At 44.9% G+C, this 25166-nt stretch overlaps 1 protein-coding gene across 1 annotated transcript in view; it reads left to right on the top strand.

The window, feature by feature from the left end:
* PYGM (glycogen phosphorylase, muscle associated) overlaps positions 1–25166 on the top strand; it is a 717259-nt gene that overhangs the window by 214284 nt on the left and 477809 nt on the right. Inside the window, 1 exon segment of the mRNA XM_077457746.1 lies at positions 9194–9297. Coding sequence (XP_077313872.1) covers positions 9194–9297 — 104 coding nt within the window.

Here is a 25166-nt window from a genome sequence, read left to right as displayed (position 1 = left end):
TCAAGGGGATATTCAACAAGTCAGGCTAAAAGATGTCATGCAGTGCTTCAGCTGGTCTGTTTAGGGGACAAGAGCCACATTGAAGCAGGGATTATTTTAGCTCTGCAGGGGCAGGCCCAGAGATGGTTCACGCCACGCCAGCTTAAGCCAAGGATAGTGGTGTCCGATAATGTCACTAACCTTCTCTCCGTCCTTGGATAGGGAAAGTTGACACGTGCCATGCCTGGCACATGTCCTCAATTTGGTGGTGCAGCATTTCTTAAACAGGTACCCAGGTTTGCAAGATCTTCTAAAAGAGGCCAGAAGAGTATGTAGCAATTTAAGGCAGTCATACACAATCAGTGTTTGGTTGGAATTCCACCTGCCTGTAAACTGCCTGATTTGTGACATGGCCAACAGGTGGAACTCAACTTTGGCAATGCTGCAGCAGCTGAACATTCAGCAGGGGGCCATCAATGAGTACGTGTGTGAGTATGGTACAACGACAGGCTCAGGGCACCTTGGCTTTTTTTTCCCCATGCCAGTGGCTGCTGATAAAAGATGCATGCACTGTACTGTCACCATTTAAGGAGGCAACAAGGATGGTGAGCCATGACAATGCATGCATCAGTGACACAATCCCTGTTATGTTCCTGCTGGAGCATACTCTGTGTGGCATTATAGACAGGGCACTTGAGGCAGAGCAGCCAGAGGAACAGGACTTCCTTTCCTCTCAAGGCCCGCTTTATGCAGACACCATTCAACACCAGAGAATATACAAGAGAGGGAGGAGGAGGATTCTGGTAGTTATGGAGACATTGAAGCAGAGGAAGACCTATGTCAAACCTTAAGGGATCTTTTTCAGTCTCCAGAAACCTTGGGAGTAGTACGTGGCTTGGGGAGGCAGTTCCAGATACTGTAATCCTCTGTGACTCTGAGGACTCTCATGCCCCCACAAACTTGCAGTGCCTGGGCTCCCTTATTCTTCAAAGCCAGCGAAAGGAGCCGAGAATTCATGCCATCAAGGAGAAGGATCATTATTCCTTGACCACCGTTACAAGGGGAAAGTCTCGGGAACTCACCCTGCCCTTGCAGAGGGAGCACAAGATAAAATGCAGATACCTAGGAGTTTATGTAGCCCTTTTCCAGACTCTGGTAGATTACAGTCTCATGGAAAAGCTAGTTTTGAGGCTTCCATTGGTCAAAGGAGGAGCGATGAAGAAGAGGGCCACCTCAGTGATGCATTTCAAAAAAATGTATTCCTCGGCGCCCAGGGCTGTCAGCTTCAAGATCCTATTGGCAGCGTCTGCATCAAAAGACCAGTATACATTTGTGCTGCTGGACTGCCCGGCAAGCAGCATGCTTTCCGAACGGCATTCAGTGTGGCTGGAGGTTTTGTGACAGATAAAAGAGTGTGTCTGTTCAAAGACTCAGTTGACCAGCTGACATTTGTCAAAATTAATCAGTCCTGGATTAACAGCAGCTATCAAGCCCCTGATGCAGATGTCGCTGATTAAGCGTTATTGTGATCTCAGATCTCTGCAAGAATGTATAGCCTGCCTAGCTTTGTGGGTGTCGATTTTATCTTAAGGCATTTTTTTGGTATAGGTTTCATGGGCACAATTGATAGGTGCATCAAATTAATTTTTTTTTACAGCAAGGCCAATTCTTACTTTCAACAAGAGTACCCCTAGAAGGTTATGTGGTGAAGGCATCAACAACACCAAATTTTCCACAACTGTTACTTCTATCCTAAGTCTGCCATAGAGACATCAGACTTTAATGTTGAAAAAAAAATGTTAATCTTGGGCTGAGTGTACTATAAAAAAATTTTCTTCACATAAGGCTTCCTCACTGTGGTGCAAAACTTTGTAATTTCCATCCAAAGTCTGCCAAAAAGACACCAGAATGTATCCAAAAAATCTCTAATTGTGTTACTGAGTGCACTAAAATGTGGCCTCATCATACAGACTACTAAATAAAGAAAGCTTGCAGGGAAAATCAATTTAAATGTATTTTTTTTATTCTTATAAAATGTCAGTTTTGCTGCAGCAGGTTCTATACATAGTACATATGCACCCCTTTACAGGCAGACTAAGGGGACCCCCCTGCACTATATTTAAAGGAATTTTTCATTTTTATTGTTTCACGTTAAGTATCATTAAAATCCCTGCGCTTTTAAGAACAATCTTTTTTAAAAAGTTTTTTTTTTTTTCGCATTGATACATGTCCACCAGGGCAGTACCTGGGCCCCCATACCCTTTTTATGGCCAATAACTTGCATATAAGCATTCTAAATGGGGACTTTTGGTTTTCCTGTTCAGGTCCCATAGACTTCAATGGCAAAACACAATATTCCCAAGCACACGTTCAAAAAAACGGCTATTCAGTAGTGCTGGGTGCTGTAATGACCACAGGCTTGAAACCATGGATGATCAAAGCGAAGGAATCTCATCAGCTCAAAATGGTCCAAAGCTTTATTTTCATGGTCACATAAAAAACATACAGCAATGTTTCGGAGCTATGTATCTTATGCCACATAAACAATGTTTTCATTAAGCACAGCAGCCCAAGTGCCAGCAGACCAGTGAAAACCAGAAACTGTCAGTTGATCTGCTTTAATTTTTGGTACTTCAGACTTAATACAGTAAATTACGTGTGCAAAGGTAGGTTGTGTAAGATATAGGTTGACCAATCAAAAGTTAGTAAGAACTACAGCAAGCATGGAGTCAATCACCGTGTGATCCTGGTTCATTGAGAAGTCATTATCAAAAGATGTTTATCGCTTGTGGTTTTTGGATATCATTCACCAGGCAGCCATCTGGTTGGGTTTCCAGGTACTTGCTTTCCCACAGGTCCTCCAAATATAAATCATATGTTTCAGTAGTCATCAGAAATATTCATGCCATATGCCAGTGTACATGTAAAATAAAAGAAACAAGCTTAAATTAAGATTTCTATAGTGAAGCCATTTTATTCTAAGCAGCCATCTTGCCACCTCACCACCATACCAGCCCATCATCACCTGATCAGTGAAAGCCAGCAACAGTGTTACTGATCACCACCACATCAGCTGAGTGTCACAAGACAAGTGCAGCCAACAATAGTGTTCATGATCACCACCATAGGACTACCAGTGGCACCAAGCCAGTGTAAACCAATGTTTTTAATTGCTGCCAGACCAGTGCAGCCAGCAACAGTGTTCCTGATTGTCACCTCAGCAGGGTCAGTGTAAGCCATCAACTTTGTTTCAGATCACCACCACACCAGTGAAGTGTTGCTCCTGCCTGCCACCTGTACTGACACTGGTCTGTTTATTGACCTCATCTCTACCTGCCATCAGAATAGACCCATATGCACATTTAATGTACTACATTCCTAAAAAACACCAGTCCTGGGCATCTCCTGTGGACTACTGCACTCCAGAAACCACAGAAACTCTTTTGTTCACCATTTGTTCAGCCTCCTGTACTTCCTGGCCAGTGAACATGGCATTCCTCGGGGCAGCCAAATACCAGAGGACTAAATGAGTGACACAGCATACAATGTAGGGATAAGTAGAAAAATATATAAAATGTGTTAATGAGTTAAAAAAATCAATAAACTCCCCAATGGAAGGCAGCAGTTAAGACACAAAACATGACATACAGTATATCCAAAGGTCACTGCATCAAATAGTCTCTGGATGTGGCAAAACACAGCACAAAACAAAAAACACAACAAATAAAACATATAAACGACCGTCCGGACGCTAGAAATCAATGCGCGGATGTCCATGCCATGACTAATATGTTGTTTGAAAGTTTATTTTATAAATATGACATGGGTATCTGTGCAGAGGTCCCTGGAAGGCTCAAACCCACAGGGTGCTGATGGAAAGAGGGGGAGGGGATAGACTGATAAACAATCTGAGATGTTTACTAGCTGTGGCTGAAAAAAAATTACAAGATAATGGTGTCGGTGTATGGTAAAAAGTAATTGATGAAAAATGGATATTTAAACAAGGAAACAATTGCTGTGATGTTAATAGTATGGCTATGCAGTCCTGAATCATATGCTACTATGGTAACTAGGAGAATGAGGGCAAAAAGACTGTGGAACATATTGCAGTTAAAGACTTAAAGTAGAAGGCCACCCTAAAAAAAAAAATACATTAACATTCACAAAAAAATTACATGTGTGTGTCCCATAAAACAACAAGGCCATTCACAAAACGCTGCGTGACCCGCGCATGCGCAGTAGGAAATGGGCAGTGAAGCCGGAAGGCTCCATTGCCTGTTTCCCTTTGTTAAGATGGCAGCGCCGGCACCTGATCCAATGGATGGATCGGCCTCGGGTGGCCAACATCGCGGGCTCACTGGACAGGTAATTGTCTATAATTAAAAGTGAGCAGCTACAGTGTTTGTACCTGTTGACTTAAAAAAAAAAATTGCAGCTGGAATACCTCTGGAATACCAGACTGTGTTGTAGATGCATCCTGGTTTTATCCATCAAGAGTGGCATAACCTGCATTACAGTCCTTAACAAGTATGTTGTATTCACAGATCAGGGTAATCAGCACTTATTGTTTCCCCTTATGATATCTCAGGCAGTATTGAGTATAGGGGCAGGCCATACAATACCCTTCTGTAGTAGTACTCTCCACAGTAGGTCAGCTTCAAGTAATGCCCTTGTGTGTTTTATCCACAAGTCCTGCAGGTGTCCCTCGGTATAGGCACTAAACAGAGCATGAGTCTCTTCCAATGATCAACAATCTTCACGCTGTATTACAGCTATCCAGCTATCCAACCTCCCTAGCTCGCCGTGGGCTCACTTCCGGGACATGATGGAAAAGAGCGGCATCATGTGACGCTAATGACATCAACACGCTTTGCAATGTGAATCATGTAGCTTCACCTGATGTCCAAAAACACGTTTTTTAAATATATATATATATGCAGTATTTTTTTTTATACTTTATCTCTTTATTAATTTCTTTTCAATTTAGACACAACATACAACATTCCCATATAAAACAAGCAGAGACACAATACAAGTTTTATATAACCCTTTTACACCCTTCCGTTCCCCGCATTCTTGACTAGCAGCCCTTCCACTTTTAAATATAAACACCTTCATTCATTTTCTCACACCACAACTTCCAAATCTTATCGAATTTTTTAATACCTCCCTGTCTTATGTATGCTACCCTTTCCTTAAGGATAACCCTATTCATATTCTGCACCCACTCTCCACTAGTAGGGGGTGTAGAGGACTGCCATTTCTGGGCTATAAGTTTCCTAGCTTGAAAAAGGCACCTTAGTTTTGCTAATTTACTATCTTTAGGGTCACTACCTCCCTCAATCCAACCCAGTACACACCCCAGAGGTTCCACTTCTACTACCATCTCGAATACTTGAGTGATTATCGTCACTACCTCCCTCCAGTACCGATATAACTTGGGGCATCTCCAGAACATATGTATCATATCTCCTTCTGTCCTTCCACACCTAGGGCAAGCAGCATCTCGCCTTCTACCAAACAAAAAGAGCCTCTTGGGAGTATAATATGCTCTGTACAGTAAGAATAAGTGAGAAAGCTTTTGAGATGGAGAAAGGGACACCCAAGGTGCCAGCTCAAGGATCCTCTCCCACTGATCTTCCGAAATGCTTCCCACATCTGTTTCCCATTTTTTTCTATTTGTTTGCTCCTGCGTTCTTACCTGAGTCTTCTTACACAGATTTACATAGATTTTAGATATTAACCCTTTCCTCGATTTTACTCGCAGTATATCCTTAATTACTGGCATCTCACACCATTCTATTGCATCCTCCCCAAACTGTTTTTCCAAAGCGTGTCTAACCTGCAAATATCTAAAAAAGGACTTTTTCGGGATTGCAAACTGATCCCTTAGCTCTTGGATTTGTTTCAAATTGCCATTCTGGTAAATCTGGTGAATAAACTTTATGCCGCTTCTTTCCCATTCCCTTATTTGTCCTATTTTTTGTATCTCATCCAACTTATTATTAGCCCAAAGGGGGGAGTACTCCGTAAATCCCCTGTATCCCAGTATTCTTTTGGTTGTTTCCCACACCTTTGTCATCAACCCTAGAGTAGGAATACCTCGCATAGAGATCCCTGACTCTAGTGCCACTACCAACGTTCTACCGAGAAGTTGTTCAAGGGGAGTTTTCTTTTTCCGTCCACCATCCTCTAAGCCCTCTCCCGCCAGATGTTGTAACTGAGCCGCTAAAAAATTGTTAAATGGGTGTGGAAGTGCCACTCCCCCTCCATTGCTTGGAAGTTGCAAAGTCTTTAAGCTGATACGTGCTTGGCCCCCTTTCTAAATCAATTCTCTAAATATGGAGTCCACCTTATAGAACCATTTCTTGTAGATTCATACTGGAGAATTATGTAAAACATGCAAAAGTTGCAGTATATTTCTATATCATTTTAATTAAATGACATCGGCCTGCTGCCGATAAAGGTAATTTCTTCCAGATATTAATTTTATGTTTAAATTTAGATAACAATGGAACCAGGTTATTCACTATGTACTGTTTGGGGTCTTTAGTGATGCATATGCCTAGGTATTTCATTTGGCTCACTATCTGGATATGTGCAGCTTCGCAAGGTAAAGGGCTATCCAGGGGATCAATAGGCAATATACAGGATTTCTCCCAATTTATCTTTAATCCTGCGAGGTGTCCAAAGTTTTTAATTCTATACATTACTTCCCCTATAGAATGCTGTACATCTCTGAGAAGCAGAAGGAGGTCTTCTGCGAATAATACAATTTTTTCTTCCTCCTCCCCTCTCCTAAAGCCCTTTATCCACATGTTTGATCTATGCAGTATTTTTGACTAGAGTGACGCTACCTACACTTGCTAAACAATGTTTTGAGGACATTATAGTGTGTCATCACACATAATTTCAGGCCCTTTTTTTGGTTTATATATTATATATAGACGCTATTGATGTCACTACACTAAGCTATATTGCCACTAATACAGAGGCAGTTATTACAGTACACTGTTTTAATACATTATTGGTTGATTTGTGCGATATACAAGATAAAATGTCCTGTAGATAATTGTTCCAAACACTGAAAAAGACCTATGTAGTTCAGGAGAAAAAGTCTTATGTGGAGGAACAGTAGAGTGTGTTTTGGGGTGTAAATCTAAGTATTTCCATGCTTTTTTGTAAAAAAAAATTTTTTTTCCAAAAATGTGGCAAAAAATAATATTTTCAAAACTCTTAAAGAATACCCTGTGGTGTCAACGTTCTACAATGGTCCAGAATTCTACTGTCCTTTTGCTCCAAGGCCTTCACAGACCTGATTAGTAGTCAGAAAATTAGATGCCTAATTTATGCTCCTGTAGCACCCTGTAGTGTGTGATACTAGAATTAGAGTAGGCAAACTATAGTCTGGTCCTAAGTCACTGAAATTGGATCAGGGTTATTAGAGGCCAGGGCTGGATGATTCATCCAGGCAGCTCTCTGGTGCCTCCCCATTTCTAGAATGTTAAAGGGTGGCCTGGAATATTTAGGGGCCCTTAGTCAATCCCCAGGTTGGGGGTCTGACAGGGAAATAAGGAGTCCTTAAATAGACATTGGCCATGCCAGTCAGGTGGAAGATGGAGAAGCAGTGCTGAGGAGAGTCTTTCGGTGGCCCTTGAGGGACCCCTGCCAGGGAGGGGGTTTATCTCAGACTGGAACTTGGGAGGCTGGCCTGGAAGGATCCCACCACAGGAGGCAGTTGGAGGGATCCTAACCAGAGAGGCAGCAGAGTGAGCAAGGGGAGACACTGAGTAGATGAGCACATTGCAGCGACAGAGAATGGGAAAGACTGCCAGCTGTAGCAATGCTCTCTTGAAGACAGCGGTGTGGCAAATCTTATCCAACCTTGCCCTGGGGAGTTTCCATGTGTGTGTCAGTTGAGGGGACTGGGGAGAGAAAACGGCCAGGTGGGCTGGTGGAAGCAGCCAGGTGTGCTAGTATTTCTGCAAGCAGTGGGACTGGGATCAGTGTATACGGAGAGGAAGAAGGTGATGCTATTCACTCCATATGTGTGCTAATTTACCAAGTGATTGCAAGTGAACTAACTAGATATTGTTAGTTCCTCCAAGAGTGAACCAGTTGAAGCTTTACATAGAAACCAAATTTGTGCAGGTGTGAGAAAGAAGTGGGACCTGTAAATAGGGAGGAAGTTGTTCCTGGCTTTGACTGGACATTTTCAAGTTGGGCATTCCATGATCCCTTACCCCATTCTAGTTACCATCCCCTAATAAAATAACAAAAACAAACCAAAGGACTGATTCCTATGTCTGATGCAAGAAAGAAATGCTGTGTGACTGACTGTGCATCAGTGAGGAACCATGAAATCAGCAACTCCTATATGGGTAGTGCTACACCCATACAATTCTGAGTGCTTCTTTGAATTTGGGTCCCTCTATGTGACTAGGTTGTGAAAAAAATGAATCTATATGTTATTGTCTTACTTGGGAGGAGCAGCAGAATGTGTTTTTGATGCAATTCTAAGTATACCCATACTGTGTTAGGAAATCATATTAATTGACAAGTTTGTATTGTTTTTCATTTTCTAAAAAAATTGTGTCAAGAAATAAAATATATTCAAAAGACTCATCATGACTCTGTAAAAAATACATTTGTATGTTTGCTTTGCAAAATGTGGTCATTTTGTCTGCCCTGGCACTCTAGGGCCTTCAAGCATGATCACCAATCAGGAAAGCTTGAAGGTGCTTCTTAATTTTTTTGATTTTGGGCCTTTTTAGGCTGCAAAAAAGTCTCAGATATGTGATATTTCTGTATTTGAGAGAAGTAGCAAAATATGTCCTGGGGTGTAATTCTAAGTATGTCCATGCTGTGTGTGGGAAGTTTCTTATTAAATTGACAACTTTGAATAAAAAAAATGTTTTTTTCTTCATTTCATAAAAACATAAAAGAGATTATATAAACAATTCAATTATATATGTTTCTACTTTTCTCCTTATAATGCAAAATGTCGTAATGTACTTTATATAAATGTGTTATATTTTTCTATAATTTTATGGTTGTTATAAAGAAAATGTTAGTTTTGTTTTGCTTTACAGTATAGGAAAGAATAATAGTTTAGTTCATATAGTATATTTTTTGTGAACTTCCATATACTTCTATGTTGCATCAGAATCTCTTATAATGGGCTGAAAGTATATTCTTTATTTTTCATATGCAGCCTGCTTTCTGGATTCAATGGCAACTCTTGGGCTTGCAGCATATGGCTACGGGATCAGATACGAATTTGGGATTTTCAACCAAAAGATTAGCAATGGCTGGCAGGTTTGTAATAATTATTTACCAAATAGCTTAACATATATGTATAAAGCATTATAAATACATAGCAGGGCTTTTTTTTGTCAGAGAACAGGTACTTACTCCCCATACCCCAGGACTCCTTGTCCTCACTTTCTCCCAGCAGCCCTTCCTTTTGGAGATCTTATTTTCCCATACAAGCATAATATTATGCACCACCTCTTACTGTCCTCCCTATTCCATTCTCTATGAACACCCTTACCTCACAGCCCCTTTGTGGTCCTTGACTGTGCCTTGATTTTTCACTTAGGTTAACCATAAAGTTTTTCCCCAGCCAAATTTTTCTTTCCATTCAGGACCGACTGAAAAAGGGGTTAGATTGTATGCTGGGTTCTGTATGGTTGTCTGTGTCCCCCATTTTTCCCGCTTACTGTCCCAATAGCTACCGTATATACTCGAGTATAAGCCGAGATTTTCAGCCTCTTTTTTGAGGCTGAAAGTGCCCCCCTCGGCTTATACTCGAGTCATCGCTGTCTGCCCGCTCGATCAGCGTGTCGAGCAGACAGACAGCGGCCATTCTATAATTCAAAAGCCGCGCCTCTGGCTCCGCCTTCGCCTGTGATAGGCGGAACACTGAATTTCCCAGCAGCCTGTGTTCCGCCTATCACGGACATCGTATCATCCTCGTACTACGGACGAGGATGATACGATGTCCGTGATAGGCGGAACACAGGCTGCTGGGAAATTCAGTGTTCCGCCTATCACAGGCGAAGGCGGAGGCGCGGCTTTTGAATTTTACAATGGCCGCCGAGGCGCCGACGAAGAGGGCACGGGACGGAGGCAAGGCAAGGCACGGGACGGGACGGGACGGGACGGAGGCAAGGCAAGGCACGACACGGGACGGAGGCAAGGCACGGCACGGGACGGAGGCAAGGAGGCAAGGCACGGGACGGAGGCTCGGGACAAAGGCTCGGGACACAGGTAGGCTGGACACACACACACACACACACACACACACACACACACACACACACACACACACACACACACACGGATGGAGACACACACACACAGGGATGGATGGATACACACACACACAGGGATGGATGGATGGATGGATGGAGACACACACACACAGGGATGGATGGATGGATGGATGGAGACACACACACACAGGGATGGATGGATGGATGGACACACACACACACAGGGATGGATGGACGGACACACAGGGATGGACGGACACACAGGGATGGACGGACACACAGGGATGGACGGACACACACACAGGGATGGACAGGCATGTCTCACCCTCGGCTTATACACGAGTCAATAAGTTTGCCAGTTTTTTTGGGGGTAAATTGGGGGCCTCGGCTTATATTCGGGTCGGCCTATACTCGAGTATATACGGTATGTCATACCCTATCACACAAGGTGCCATTGGAACAGGTTTAGGGCAAACCTCAACAAATCATTCACTAGATCATATCCTTATTCTCCAAAAATCATCCATAAACATCCACTATTTAATGGCTCTGTAAGTATTTTTTCATGAAATAGTTTCCTACTATGTTTTTCTGCCTCTTTGTAACATCTGTTTCTCCTTCACTTCCATTTGTATGGAAGGAGCATTACACATTATAGGTGGTCTTGTAAACTGCTCTATGCGCACTATAAATCCCATAGTCAATCTCAGGAGTGAGCAAGAGAAAGTGGCTACGTTCAAGAGATGGTACTTTTTTTGTTAAAAATGCACGCTTGAAAAGTATTTTATTTTTTTAAATCAGAGTTTAGTCTCACTTTAATATCAAATCAGACAGACCTTTGTGCTACATAGTTGATGGTAGGTAGCTCTAAAGGAGATTGTATAGTGCAGTGGTCAACAACCCTGTCCTCAGGGCCCACTAACAGGCCAGGTTTGCAAGATAACTGAACTACATCACAGATGATATAATTTACTGGTCAGTAATTGCAGTATTATAGTCTGCATCACCCCAAGGTAATACAAATCCTGGCCTGTTAGTGGGCCCTGTTTACATGGTTGATGACCACTGGTATAGTGTATGGTCATCCTTAAAGTGGTTGTAAACTCCATTCATGAAATTTTAACTAAGCACATACAGTGCTTTGAAAAAGTATCCATACCCCTTGGAATTTTTAACATTCTGTCATATTACACCCAAAAACGTAAATGTTTTTTTATTGGGCTTTTACCTGAAAGACCAATACAAAGTGCCACATAATTGTGAAGTGGAAGGGAAATGATAAATGGTTTTCCACATTTTTTACAAATACATATCTGAACAGTGTGGCATGCATTTTGTGGTGGAGAAACGTAGAAGTTTATATTCTAAAACATTATGTTATTGGGAGGAGGAGCTATGGGATCACGTTCTTAAGGCTATCACATCCTTAAGGGAACGTGTTTTTTTAAAACTGACTTGTGAACGTTCAGGTAGTACTGGGCTTAGTACATTGCCTTCCTTAAGAGTTTTCCAATATTTGTTTAAGACTCTACCTATCCAATCAATGTTGATTTGAGAAGGTAGTGAGAAAAACCCTCTCAAGCTTATTATTTGACAATTCTTTCTGTTTGAAAGTAAGGAGAGAATTAAGGGTTTGTTCTGAATCTCTTGTTCAAAAATCTCATTGGAATACAATTTTTCCAGAAATCTCTCCTTTAATATTCCAGCTTGGTGGACAAAGTCCTCTATTTTCAAACAATTTCTACATATCAGCTGGAATTAGCCTTTCGGAATAGCAGCTCATATTCTTCTCCACATTATGTCTCCACAGTAGCACTGTGTATTTTGTATGTACATTTCCAGTGTCATTTCCTCTTTAAAGTTTGCTTGCTGCCATTACACTGCATCCTCCAATCCCAGAAGATGCAATTTTTTGGGAAATGCATTGGGTGGAGTTTGTGTGTGACATCATCGTGGCTGGTATAATGGGTGAACGTGGCAGGCTTACATTACTGCTCGTTTTTCTGTGCCTCTATGTGTTACTCTTTTTATCCAATAAACTTGTTAAACTGATTTGCACTTTGAGGTTTCTCTCTGTTCACATTACATACACGCTTCTGTGGTGAGTGGATCTCACCCATACAACGGTTCACGCTGCTGTAAGAGGGCTGTGAAGGTACGCTCACTGAGAAGCATTTGCTGCAGAGATTGATTGCAAGCTGTGTTTGATCCCTGTAATGGAGATCTATTCCGTTTTGTAAGAGGCCATTTTTATACTGAGCACATCTTTTCTACACACTTTTTGGAGTGATAGTGGGATATGAAGCACTCTGCACTTTATTACAGTGGCATATTTATGATGGACTTTATTTGAACCCAACTACATTCAGTGTTTCACAAAACTGAGTACATCCCTTACATATTTGTAAATATTTTATTATATCTTTTCATGTGACAACACTGAAGAAATTACACTTTGTACAATGTAAATTAGTGCGTGTACAGCTTGTTTAACAGTGTAAATTTGCTGTCCCCTCAAAATAAATCAACACACAGCCATTAATGTCTAAATAGCTGGCAACAAAGTGAGTACACCCCTAAGTGAAAATGTCCAAATTGGGCCCAAAGTGTCAATATTTTGAGTGGTTACCATTATTTTCCAGCACTGCCTTAACCCTCTTGGGCTTGGAGTTCACCAGAGCTTCACAGGTTGCCACTGGAGTCCTCTTATACTCCTCCATGATGATATCACGGAGCTGGTGAATGCTTCAGAGCTTGCACTCCTCCACCTTCTGTTTGAGGATGCCCCACAGATGCTCAATAGGGTTTAGGTCTAGAGACATGCTTGGCCAGTCCATCGCCTTTACTCTCAGCTTCTTTAGCAAGGCAGTGGTCATCTTGATGGTGTGTTTACACCTAACAGGCTTCCCAAGATCTATGCATATCATCCTCCACATACAGTTTTCAACAATCTTTAGCTCTAACAGATAAGACCTGGCTATTCCCCAAGCTGCATAGCACTAACTATGCACCTCAAGTAAACCTAAATTGCTTGACAGGGAGCAGTGCAAAACCAAGGTCTTGAAAAGTATAAGAAAGGAGCCTGGGAGATCCAAAACAGGACTTTTCCAGGCTCCTTGTGAGACACTCTGCTGTTGGAATACATGTGGCCCTGCAAGAGTGAACTTGGGACATGGCATCTACTGTTCATTTCCCAGTTTAGTACCTGATCAGTGCTTTCCTGTACTGCCAAAAAGTGCCAGTATACCAATCTATTTGTCTCTTCTGAGCCATCCATTTGAGAGTTTGAAATTCCTCTTCTGGGTACCATTTTACAATTTACTGAGTTTTTCCCCTTTGTAAGGTCAGTCAATTGGATGCGTTGAAAAGTTTCAATATGATAAATCTCCTATAGTAACTTGTCATGCCAAGAAAATCTCTGACTTTTGTCTTTGTGGACGGGCCGATTTTTGGAGCTCTTCTGTTTTTTTTCCCCTGACTAATAGTGTAGCCTATGCACTTGGCTTCCTCTAAACCAATGACACACTTTTTGGGTTTTGTCATAAAGCCTGCCTTGAAGAGAGAATTTAATACAGCCTGGACACAGGGCAAGTGATACTCCCAGTCAGTGCTATGTATCACTATGTCACCCAGATATGCTGCAGCATACTGCTGTTGAGGTCTTATGCCCTGTGCACACGGTCGGAAATTCAGACGGAAAAGGTCACATCGGATTATATTGTCGGAAAATCGTGAAGATTATTGTTGGAAAGTCATGAAAGATCGTGTGTGGGCTCTATTGGAGAGCAGGATCTAAAATTTACCGACAAAAAAATCTGATCTGACTTTTTCTGCTCATTTGTAGAGAATTCCAAAGGACAAAGTGCCACACATGCTCAGATAAAATTACGAGACCAAAGCTATTGGCTACTAGCCTCTACGTAGTCCCATCGTACACAACGAACATCACCACGTTCCGAACGATCGGATTTTCTGACAAAAAATCTGACGGATTTTGTGGTTGGAATGTCCGACCCTGTGTACAAGGCCTTAGGGTTCTGCCCATGGCTCTTTAAAATGTTGCAGGGGCATTTTGTCACCCAAAAGGCATATTTTTGTATTGTATTTTTGCCAACATTCTTTTGTGAAGTCCAAAGTTATTAGCTAATGGACTTTTCTAAATCTGCAGATAACCTTGTGTACCCAGAGTATGAGATAAAACTCAAATTTTATCACTGAATTAAGCATCCTAAACCAACCATACAAAACCTCCAACTGCTAGACTAGACCAATCACTATTAGCCTTTGTACACACGGTCATGCCGACCACAAAATCCGTCTGATTTTTTCCGACGGATTTTGTCCGAAACTGGTGTTCACACGGTCGGACAAAGTTGTTGGAAAATCCAATCGTTCAGAACGTGATGACGTTCATTCGTTGCAACCGGACTACGTTCAGGCAAAGTCCAATCGAAACATGGTGTCGGAAAATTTTATATCCAGCGCTTAAACTTTGTTGATCGGACATTCCGACGGAAAAAGTCGGATGGAGCCCACACATGATCGGATTATCCAACAACACGGTCCGATCGGACATTTTCCTTTGGAATGTCCGACCATGTGTACAAGAGCTAAGACTCTTCAATTATCTCTAGCTCAAGCATTCTGTTGTACCTTTGAATAGAGATGGCCTTGCGGTTCGCCCGGCGGTCGGCTTGCGGCGAACTTTGCTCGTTCGTGATTCACCAAACCGGCGGACTTCTGGCGCTGTTCGCGGTGGACATATGCGTTTACATTTTGAAGAACTTTGACCCATGACACATCCATCATGGTGTACAGGACAGCCAATTGAGACATTTCAGCACATGGACATACCCCCTACCTTATAAATAGACCTGATACGGCGGCCATTTTACATTCTGTCTTTTGTCAGTGTAGGGAAAGGACGCTGTGTGGAGCAGAGACAGTCAGTCTAATCACTAGCTATTGCTATTAGGTCCACAAAATTCCTTTTAAGGACTGGTATAGGTGTACAGTGTATAGGGTTGTAATACACTTATAATGTACTTTCTTTCAAATATAGAAAGTATATTATGGTGCACTGCTGTGCTGCTGAGTGCTGACCGATTCTGCAGCTGGCTTTTATCAGTGTAGGGAGGGACAGTTTGGTGTTTGGAGCAGAGACAGTCTGCAATTCACTAGCTACTAGGTCCACAAAGGTCCTTTTAAGGACTGGTATAGGTGTACAGTATATAGGGTTGTAATACACATATAATATACTTTTTTTTCAAATATAGAAAGCATATTATACTGCACTGCTGTGCTGCCCGATTCTGCAGCTGTCATTTCTCAGTGTAGGGAGGGACAGTTTGGTGTTTGGGGCAGGGACAGTCTGCAATTCACTAGCTACTAGCTAGCTACTACTAGGTCCACAAAGGTCCTTTTAAGGACTGGTATAGGTGTACTATTTGGTGTGCAGTATATAGGGGTGTAATACACGTATAAAATACTTGCACATATAGAAAGCATAGTATAGTCCATTTCCAGCATTGTGCCTGGAAGAGGCAGGCCCTTCTGCAGGGGTGGTAAGGGTAGGGCAGGAGCAACAGGCTTGAGCCAAAGTGGCAAATTGCAGAAGGTGCGTGCGATTACGTCAAAGGATGCACCAGACTTGGTGAGTGGGTCACTTAGCCTTACTCTTCTGCACCCTACTCATCCTCTCGATCTGCACCCTCTTCTTTACTCTCTGCTGTGTGCCCCCCCAAAGACACCACCACCAACACCACCACCACCACCATATACCCTCCACTTGAGTCACAGGAATTTTTTTCCGATCCATCACAAGACATTGCCTATGTGCAGCCACTCTTGGCATTGGATCAGGAAGAGGAGGTAGCAACAACCACCAGTCTGACGACAGTATCCAGATCAGCCCAAGAAGGAAGTTGGTCCCTGGTGTTGCTGCCTACTCTGAGATCTCTAATTATAGCGGTGGGGAAGGTAACGTCGATGATGACATGTCTAGTGATGTCACGTGGGTGCCCACAAGAGAGGAAGAGGAGAGTAGTTCAGAGGGAGATATGGACCAGCAGATAGGGAGGAGAAGCAGGCAGAACTAGATTGCACAGGAGGGACAAACCAGACTGCTAATGTATCAGGAGCGAGGCATCAATTATGTTCGGTCACATCTGGTGCTCCCAGGACACCGGCACATGGCTCCGCAGTGTGGGCTTTTTTTAACGTGTCCGCTGCTGACAATAGTGTTGCCATCTGAAGCCTTTGCAGTCAACGCATAAGTCGCGGTAAGCCCAAGACTCACCTAGGGATGACTGCCTTAAGAAGGGACATGAGCTGCCATCACCGAGCCCAGTGGGATTAACGGAACCCACAAAGCCACACTCCAGGCTCTCACCGTCCAGCCTCTTCTACTTCTCCTTCTCCTCTCTCCTCAGAATTGTCCTCCACTCCACCTTCCATCATGCTGTCCTCACAGAAAAAGGCAGCCTTCTGTGGGCCAAATGTTCGAGCGTAAAAAAATGATGACGCCAGATAACCCTCTTGCCCAACGGTTGACCGCTGGCTTGTCAGAACTGATAGCCCGCCAACTACTGCCATATAAACTGGTGGACTCGGAGGCCTTTCGAAAATTTGTGGCCATTGGAACACCACAATGGAAGGTCCCAGGAAGAAAGTATTTCTCACAGAAGGGCATCCCAGAGCTATATGGTCATGTTCAGCGGCAAGTGAATGTATCTCTGGCACACAGTGTCGGTGCCAAGATACATCTGACCACAGACACGTGGTCTAGCAAACACGGGCAGGGAAGGTATATAACTTTTATTGCCCACTGGGTGAACCATGTAACCCGTGGCACCCGTGTAGATTTTGTTTTACCGCCATGGATTGCATGCAGGCCTGCCTCTTCTTCTCCTCCTACTCCATCCTCCCTCTCCTCCTTTTACGCTGCTAGTGTCTCTTCCGCTGCGCCACCCAAGATCCCCAGAACCTATTCGACATGCCAGGTGAGACGATGCCATGCTGTGCTGCGTCTGTTGTGTCTGGAAGCCAAGAGTCACACTGGCCCTGCATTCCTTTCAGCTTTGCGTTCACCGGCAGATCAGTAGCTTACACCGCTCAATTTGACAGTTGGTAAAGTGGTGTGTGACAATGGTGCCAATCTGCTTAGCACATTGAAACAGGGCAAAATTGCACACATGCCATGCATAGCACACGTCCTAAATTGGTCATGCAGCAATTCGTTGTCAAATACCCTGGGGTCCAGGACATCCTGTGGCAGGCAAGGAAAATCTTGGCCCATTTCAGAAGATCTTACACAGCCATGGCTCGCCTTGCTGACATTCAGCGGTGGCACAATCTGCCGGTCAGACGACTTATTTGCGATTGCCCGATGTGATGGAACTCAACCTTCTATATGCTTGATAAGCTGCTCCAGCAGAAACGTGCAGTTAACGACTACCTGTACAAACTCTGCGGCAGAACAGGTTCTGGGGAGCTTGTTTTTTTTTTCACCACGCCAGTGGCTGCTCATGCGCGACGCATGCAGACTTCTGCGGCCATTTGATGAGATCACCAAACTGGTCAGTCCCAGCCATGGCGCCATCAGTGACATCGTACCTTATGCCTTCTTTATGGAGCGTGCATTGCATCGTGTCATTGATCAAGCCGTGGAGGAGCAGAAGATGAGGAAGTCGCAATACTGGATGAATTCCCAGGGGGGGCTACTCTATCTGAGACAAGGCAACAACAGGAGTCTGAAGAGGAGTCAGAGGAGGATGGTGTCGGGGCAGATGAGGAGGAGCAAGAAGAGCATGCTTTAAACCTTTCTGGGATCCCTGTTGTTGTCCGTGGGTGGGGAGAGGAGAATGAGGAGGACGACATTATCCTGGATGATGAGCAGGAGCCAGGCCTCCACACCGCTTCCAGTTTATTGCAAATGAGGGCCTTCATGCTCCAGTGTTTTAACAGGGACCCCCATATAAAAAGCATAAAGGTCAAGGACCAGTACTGGGTGGCAACGTACTTAGACCCCCGGTACAACACACAAAATGGTGGAAATGTTACCACCACCACACAGGGCTGTCAGAATGGAGGACTTCCAGGCCTTGCTTAGAGAAATGCTGCATTCTGCTTTTGCGTGCGTTGGCAGAGGATTTCCCACTCCCAGAAAAAGAGTTGCGGGTATCACTCCAACAGTGCCTGCAAGAAGAGGGCAGTTTGAAGATGTGTTTGTCACTTCTGATATGAGATCATTCTTTCAGCTGACCCATCGACAGGTGTCATCCGGATCCAGCATCAGGGAACGCCTAGACCGACAGGTGTCCAACTACATCGGGTTAACGGCCGATGTGGATGCTCTGAGAAGTGATGAACCCCTGGACTACTGGGTGGGCAGGCTTGACCTCTGGCCAGAGCTTGCACAATTTTCAATGGAACTGTTGGCTTGCCCCTCATCCAGTGTCCTGTCTAAAAGGACGTTCAGCACAGCAGGGGGGATCGTGACCAATAAGTGCACTCGCCTAGCTCATGACAGTGTTGACTACCTCACATTTATAAAAATGAATGAGGCATGGATCTCGGAGGAATTCAACACATGTGACCAGTAGACCATGTATATGCATAACTCTATAAACGATTTATATAATCTAGCACATGGACCTTTTTTCTACCTTTGGCTCACTTGTACAAAAAAGCACACCGTACTATATGCCCGTACCCTCCTGTTTGAAGAGGTTGAGCAGTGTCATATTTTTGGGTCCCGCAGTGAGTTGCTGGTATCAGTTTTGGTGTCAGTGCTCTCTATCTTGGTGCTGGTGTGGTGTCAGTGCTCTCTGTCACGGTGCTGGTTTGGTGTCAGTGCTCTCTGTCATGGTGCTGGTGTGGTGTCAGTGCTCTATATCATGGTGCTGGTGTCAGTGCTCTCTCTCTATCTCGGTGCTGGTGTCAGTGCTCTCTGTCACGGTGCTGGTGTGGTGTCAGTGCTCGCTGTCATGGTGCTGGTGTGGTGTCAGTGCTCTATATCGCGGTGCTGGTGTCAGTGCTCTCTCTCTATCTCGGTGCTGGTTTCAGCGGTCTCTCTCTATCTCTGTGCTGGTGTGGTGTCAGTGCTCTCCATCATGGTGCTTGTGTCAGTGCTCTCTATCAGAGTGCTGGTGTGGTGTCAGTGTTCTCCATCACGGTGCTGGTGTGGTGTCAGTGCTCTCTATCACGATGCTGGTTTCAGTGCTCTCTATCTTGGTGCTGGGGTGGTCTCAGTGCTCTCTGTCATGGTGCTGGTGTCAGTTCAGATTCAGTGACAGTTCTTTTTGAAGGCCCCGATCTTCTCTCTGTCCTTGGGTCACTTCTTTGAGGTCTCCGTCAATCTTCTGTCTCCATTTGTGGGCTAGGACATACTCGCTGGAAGTGACCTACACCTCCACAGTTTTGGCAGACATCTTGATTCTTCGGCCTCTGGCTGGACAACTCAGTATGTTTTGCCGTCAATCTGGTCATCATCTCTGTCATCTAGGACAATTGCATCTTCAACGTGTCTAACTCAGACTTGAGATCCAATAACCCGGTTGCCATCTCCATCATTTTGGATGTCTCTCTTTGCAGCTGGTGCATCAACTTTTCCCTCTTCGACTGTTGGATAGATGGAGACCAAGATATAGTGACACCGGTTGCTGTCAGAACACTGGACTGACATACTTCTTCCCAGACGTCTCCAGGAAGCTCAATTATCATACGCGTCTCTCTGAAAACGATGTCTGCTTCACACCGCTGAAGCAAGGTGGTAGGATCCCTCTGAGGTCCATGAGGAGGGGCTTGCTTGCAGAGTGACAGAATCCGAGCCCCCACATGTAGCACTTACCCCCGAAGGAGCTGTTGGTAGTTTATTGGGCCTGTACTCTGCTATTTCCACCCCCAATGATTCGCTCTAACCCGTTTGACACAGCTGTTTAACAGTGTTGGTGTGAAACCCAATGATAAAAGACAATTGAATAGTCACAGATTATATTCACTTTACCTGTGTTGTCACCTAGGCATACACTGCTACACCTGTTTGGAGAATGAATAAACCTCACAACAGATTGTATTAAACCAAAAGATAAGTTTACTAGAAAAGGTTCAAACATCAAACACAAGAACATTTATTGGTATACAATACTGATGCAAATAGTTGTGAATGGCTATCACATGAGAGCTACCTGTATCGCTCCTGCAGGCGTGTCTCCAAGTGGGACCAATGCTCAGGTAACAACCTCAGCACTGGGCACCTTCCTACTTACAGTACACTGTGCAGACACTATGAGATCTGTAATGTGCTACACAGTATTTCAACAGAATGATAAGACAGTATAATTACTCAATATTCCCCCTACAGTCTCTGGTAGGTAATAGCAACACTGTAAGGCCTTACAGTAAGGAACATAGTCTCTTGTCTTTTCTTCAGGTAGCCATTCATACTGCAGTACATATATTCTGCAGGAGTTCCAACCAGTAAAGCAGTGTAACATTCAGAGTTAACATAAAACTTACCACATGAAATGGTCCTGAAAGTGCGCCTTTGGTCTAACGTACGGTTTACCAAAATAAGGGGGCCAAAACATTCAGGTAGGAGATAGTTCTCTATTGATTTGAGTTTGATCATTGAGCGAGTTTAGTAAATGCCTGAGCCATTTCTACTTGCGGGTTGGGGATGTAGCGAGCGAAGCCGGCAGACTTCCACCTGCCTAGTCTTTTAATGACATGGTCTGGGACCCCGTGACAGGATGCTGCCGAGGCTGCCCCAATACGAAAGGAGTGTCCAGAGTATTGGCTAGGGTTTAGGTGAAGGTTGTGGAGAAGTATTCTCATGTGTTTCATAAACCGACAGGCGCTCGAGGGTTTGACAGGAAAAGGAAGAAGGGGGCTGGAGTCCGGCTGTTCGGGCAGTAGTAATAATAGTTAATTGAGTGTAGCAACAGGACACCAGCTATTATTGGTTCTGTAAAGATGGATGTCTATCCCTGAGCCTACTTGCTGGGTTTTAGAGACCTCTAGGTGCAGGAGGAAGTGATCTATGCGACCAAGTGGCATTTAGGTAGGACTTGGCCTGAAGAATTGCTGCACATGAATTCTCCAGGTCGCAAGAACCCATAGTAGGCCAAGTACATGGCTGCTTGTAGGACCATACTGGGGAGGAGACCAAATGGAGAGGTCGTCAGGATGGTCGACATACCCCTAAAGATGTCTCCTGTTATGGGTGAGCATTTGGTGCTGACCACCGGTTGGAGTTTCTGAACGCCATGTAGAATGGCTCGTAAAGCGTGGCATGAGAACAAGGAGGATTTTGTGGGGTCCCGTAGGGACAAGAAATGTTGGATGCCTGCTAGGTATAAGCGAATAGTGTTGTGTAATAGGGCCAGCTGGGTATCCCAGTACGAAATGAAGGTCAGAAACTGTTTGATGCTTGAGGTCTCCCTGGAGTGGTGTGACATGAATTTTTTGAAGTCCCTCCAGGCTGTTTGGTAGGCCTTGAGGGTGTTGTGGGAGAGTGAGGTGTTGATGAGTTGAGTCGCTGTTTGCAAGTGTTGAGCTAATCCAGGGTCAGTTGAGACCAGGCAGGGATAGCGGCTGATACTGGGGTGTAATTAAAACAGGAGAGCAAATCTGCTGCGAGGTTGTGCTTGCCCGGAACAAATGAACAATAAATGTTAAACTCAAATTGTAAAGATAGTTGTACCAGCCTACGCAGGAAGGACATGACTGCAAGGGATTTGGACTTGCCATTATTAATGATTTCTGCTGTGGGTTGGTTGTCGGTGGTGAAGGCCACAGTTTGCCCGGTCCAGCAATGACCCCAAAGGTGTGTGGCTGCCACTATGGGATAAAGCTCAAAGAGGGAAGATGTTCTGGTGAAGCCGGGGATTGCTAGTATCTGTGGCAGCCAGGGTCCTGCAAACCAGAAATGGCCAAAAATTGCCGCAAAGCCTGTGGATGCTGCAGCATCTGTCACTACCTGGGGCCACAGGGAAGATATGGTGGGAATGAATAAGGATATGCCGTTCCAGGTGGAAAGGAACTCCTCCCACATGGAGAGGTCTGCTACTGCTGCGGTGTCAAGAGTTGCGTATGGGAAGGAACACCAGTAGGCGGGGCACGAAGGAGCGGCCCTGTGGGATGATGTGCATGGCAAAGTTAAGCATCCCTAGGAGGGATTGCAGCTTCTTCTTGGTGCACCCTCTGGTGTAGGTAAAGTCTCGGAGGACCGCCCTAATGTGTTAAGCGATGGGAATGTTAAGGTTTTTAAACACAACCCTTAGTCCGTTGAGGTCCCCTGGGAACGAGCCAGGCGTTTCCATTAGTAAAACGTCATCCAGATAATGGATGACCTCCTGACACTGGGGTTTGTGCAACAGAATCCAGGTGAGAGACCGCGGAAATGTATCAAATAGCCAGGGGCTACTCTCCGACCCGAAGGTCAACTTGGTGGCAAAATAATATACCTCCTTACATTTGATGCCATGCCAGCACCAAAGGGACAGGTGGATGAGTAGGAGTTTAAAGGCGTCCGAGATATCGGCTTTGGAGAGCCAGGTACCTGTGCCTGCTGTAAGTATCTCTGGAATTGCCATATCCACGGAGGCGTATTTGAGGGAGAATTCCTTTAGAGGGGATGAGGGAATTCATACACCAAATCGTACACCAGACGTAGTTTATTGGAGAACTTGCTCATGACAAGTCCAATAGGGCTGACTCTCCAGGTATTGAAAGGGGGTTGAGTGAAAGGGCCTATCATAAAGTCCCAGTCTAGTTTGGTCTGTAGGAGCTGGTCTATGGCCTGCTCATCGGTGGCCGCTGAACGAAGATTCCTGCACTCATGGGTAGTGTGGGGCAGAGAAATAAGGCAGTGCGGAACCCTTCTGTGAAACCTTGGATAAGGTAGGTGGCCAGAGACGGGATGGGGTGTGCGGAAAGTTAGAAGCTGAGCCATGTGACATTGACCCGGCTTAGTCATGCCTTTTTCAGCTGCTTGACTTCGCACACGATTCTAGGATGTACCCTCTGGCATAAGGTGCAGATTTGGAGCAGGTGACACTGGCTAAAGTTACAGGAACCATAATTGAAATTATTGCAGGTGGCTGCTCCTCCCACAGTCTGGACTGGGCATTCGAGTTTGCCCATCTGGGGCATACGTGCAGGGGCCTGCTGGCCCTGAACCGAACCGGAGGTAGAGGGACTATCAAAGGGGCGACTGGTTGTCGCATTGGCGCACCAAGTGGCAGTATTAGTAGCAGATTGACAAATTGCACACAACGGTGAGCGTAAGCCAGCAAAAGTGGCGACAGAAGAGCTCCGTGTTCATCAGACTCCAATTTGTGGTTATCTGAAAATGTAAGAACCTGGCTGCTGCTTTGGCGGAGAAGGAGCGGTGGTAGTCGTAAAAACCAAACCCTCCATACTTGTAGCCCAAGTCTACCACGGTATGAAGGTATAGATCCAGCTCTTCCCTTCTTCTGGGAGAGACTGAACATATAACATCCCTCATCATGCCGAAGGCCAGTGTGAACTCCGGTACTGATAGCTTCCGATTGAGCCTGGGGTCCTTGGCCTTAAGGACTACTGATACGTCCCCCCAAGTATAGGCTTTATTCTCTGCCAAATTGTGCACAGAAATGAGCAGGGAGGCAAGGTTGACGTCCCTGCCATCCAGGATGTCCTTCCTGATGTTGGCCAGAACCAAATGGGATGGGTACACAATGGGACTCCACCCTGTGGTACCTGTAGAAGGGATTGTTACAGCCTGGACTACGGTAGGGTCAGGGACAGCAACGGCCGGGCGGGTCTCCAGGAGTGCTACTCTGGTCTGAATCTCTGAAACTGAAGTGGTCAAAGATGACACTAAGGTGTGCAGCTGAGGTATGGCCGATGAAATGGAATCAAGGGATGCCTGCTGGGTGCTGGGTCCTGCTGCACCTGGTGGAGGAAAGAGAAGCTTGAAGAGCTCGGCTTTCCTAGCTGTACCGGGAAAGGGCACCCCTCTATACCTCAGCTCTGCGGTCAACTTTGGGATGGTCCATCCCCTGAGCGACTGTACACTGTCACTCTCTAGAACTGGAGAGGGGGACAGAGGGGCCGTCAGATCTTCACTGCCGGCCTGGGACATGGTCCTGGTGTTCTACTGCCCTAGGTGAGGTGACTTGTCCTCGGGGTTGAGTCTTGATTGACCGGAACCTATTAAGTCTAACATGAATTTCAAGTTTCACTTGTGCTCCCTATAAGCCATAAGTACCTAAGTGGTGTGTATATTTCCTTTCTTTCTTTTTTTTTTTTACCTGGGAGACACTATCCAACCTGGTGCAGGGTGGATCTACTGAACCCGACTGACCTGACTAGAATGGTGACTTTAACAGGTGGCAGTGAGTTGAATGAAATTAAATGAATGAAATGTTTGCCTTGATCGTAAATTAAATGAAAATATCTGCTGTGACAGAGGCACAACTCGGTTGTGCCGAGGTTGCTACTGACAGCGAACCGGACTCTGGAGCATGTACTGAAATGAGGCAATCGGTGAAATGAGGCCAGATAGCTGGGGCACACTGGGAGGAATCGGTGCATCACGGATGCAACTGGACTTGAATCGGAGCACGGTACGTGACAGTGAAATGATTTGTATGCCATGACAGAGGCCCGAATCGACCATGCCGCTGTTGCGACTGACCCGAATCGGACTCTGGCGCATATACTCAAATGTGGCTTAATACCTGGGGCACGCTGGGACAAATTAGTGCGAAGATGTGACTAGATTAGTGTTGGAGCGTTATACGTGACAAGAAATGATATGCCATGACAAAGACAAGAATCAGTGACCAAACCCACGACTGACAAGTGAATCCGTCTCTGGAGCATGTACTGAAATGAGGCCAAGAACAACTGGGCACACCGGAG

Source organism: Lithobates pipiens, unplaced genomic scaffold, assembly GCF_037356315.1.
Source record: "Lithobates pipiens isolate NorthernLeopardFrog02 unplaced genomic scaffold, aLitPip1_a1.2 Scaffold_10, whole genome shotgun sequence".
Taxonomy (NCBI): Eukaryota; Metazoa; Chordata; class Amphibia; order Anura; family Ranidae; genus Lithobates; species Lithobates pipiens.
This window is presented reverse-complemented; position numbering and strand designations above follow the sequence as displayed.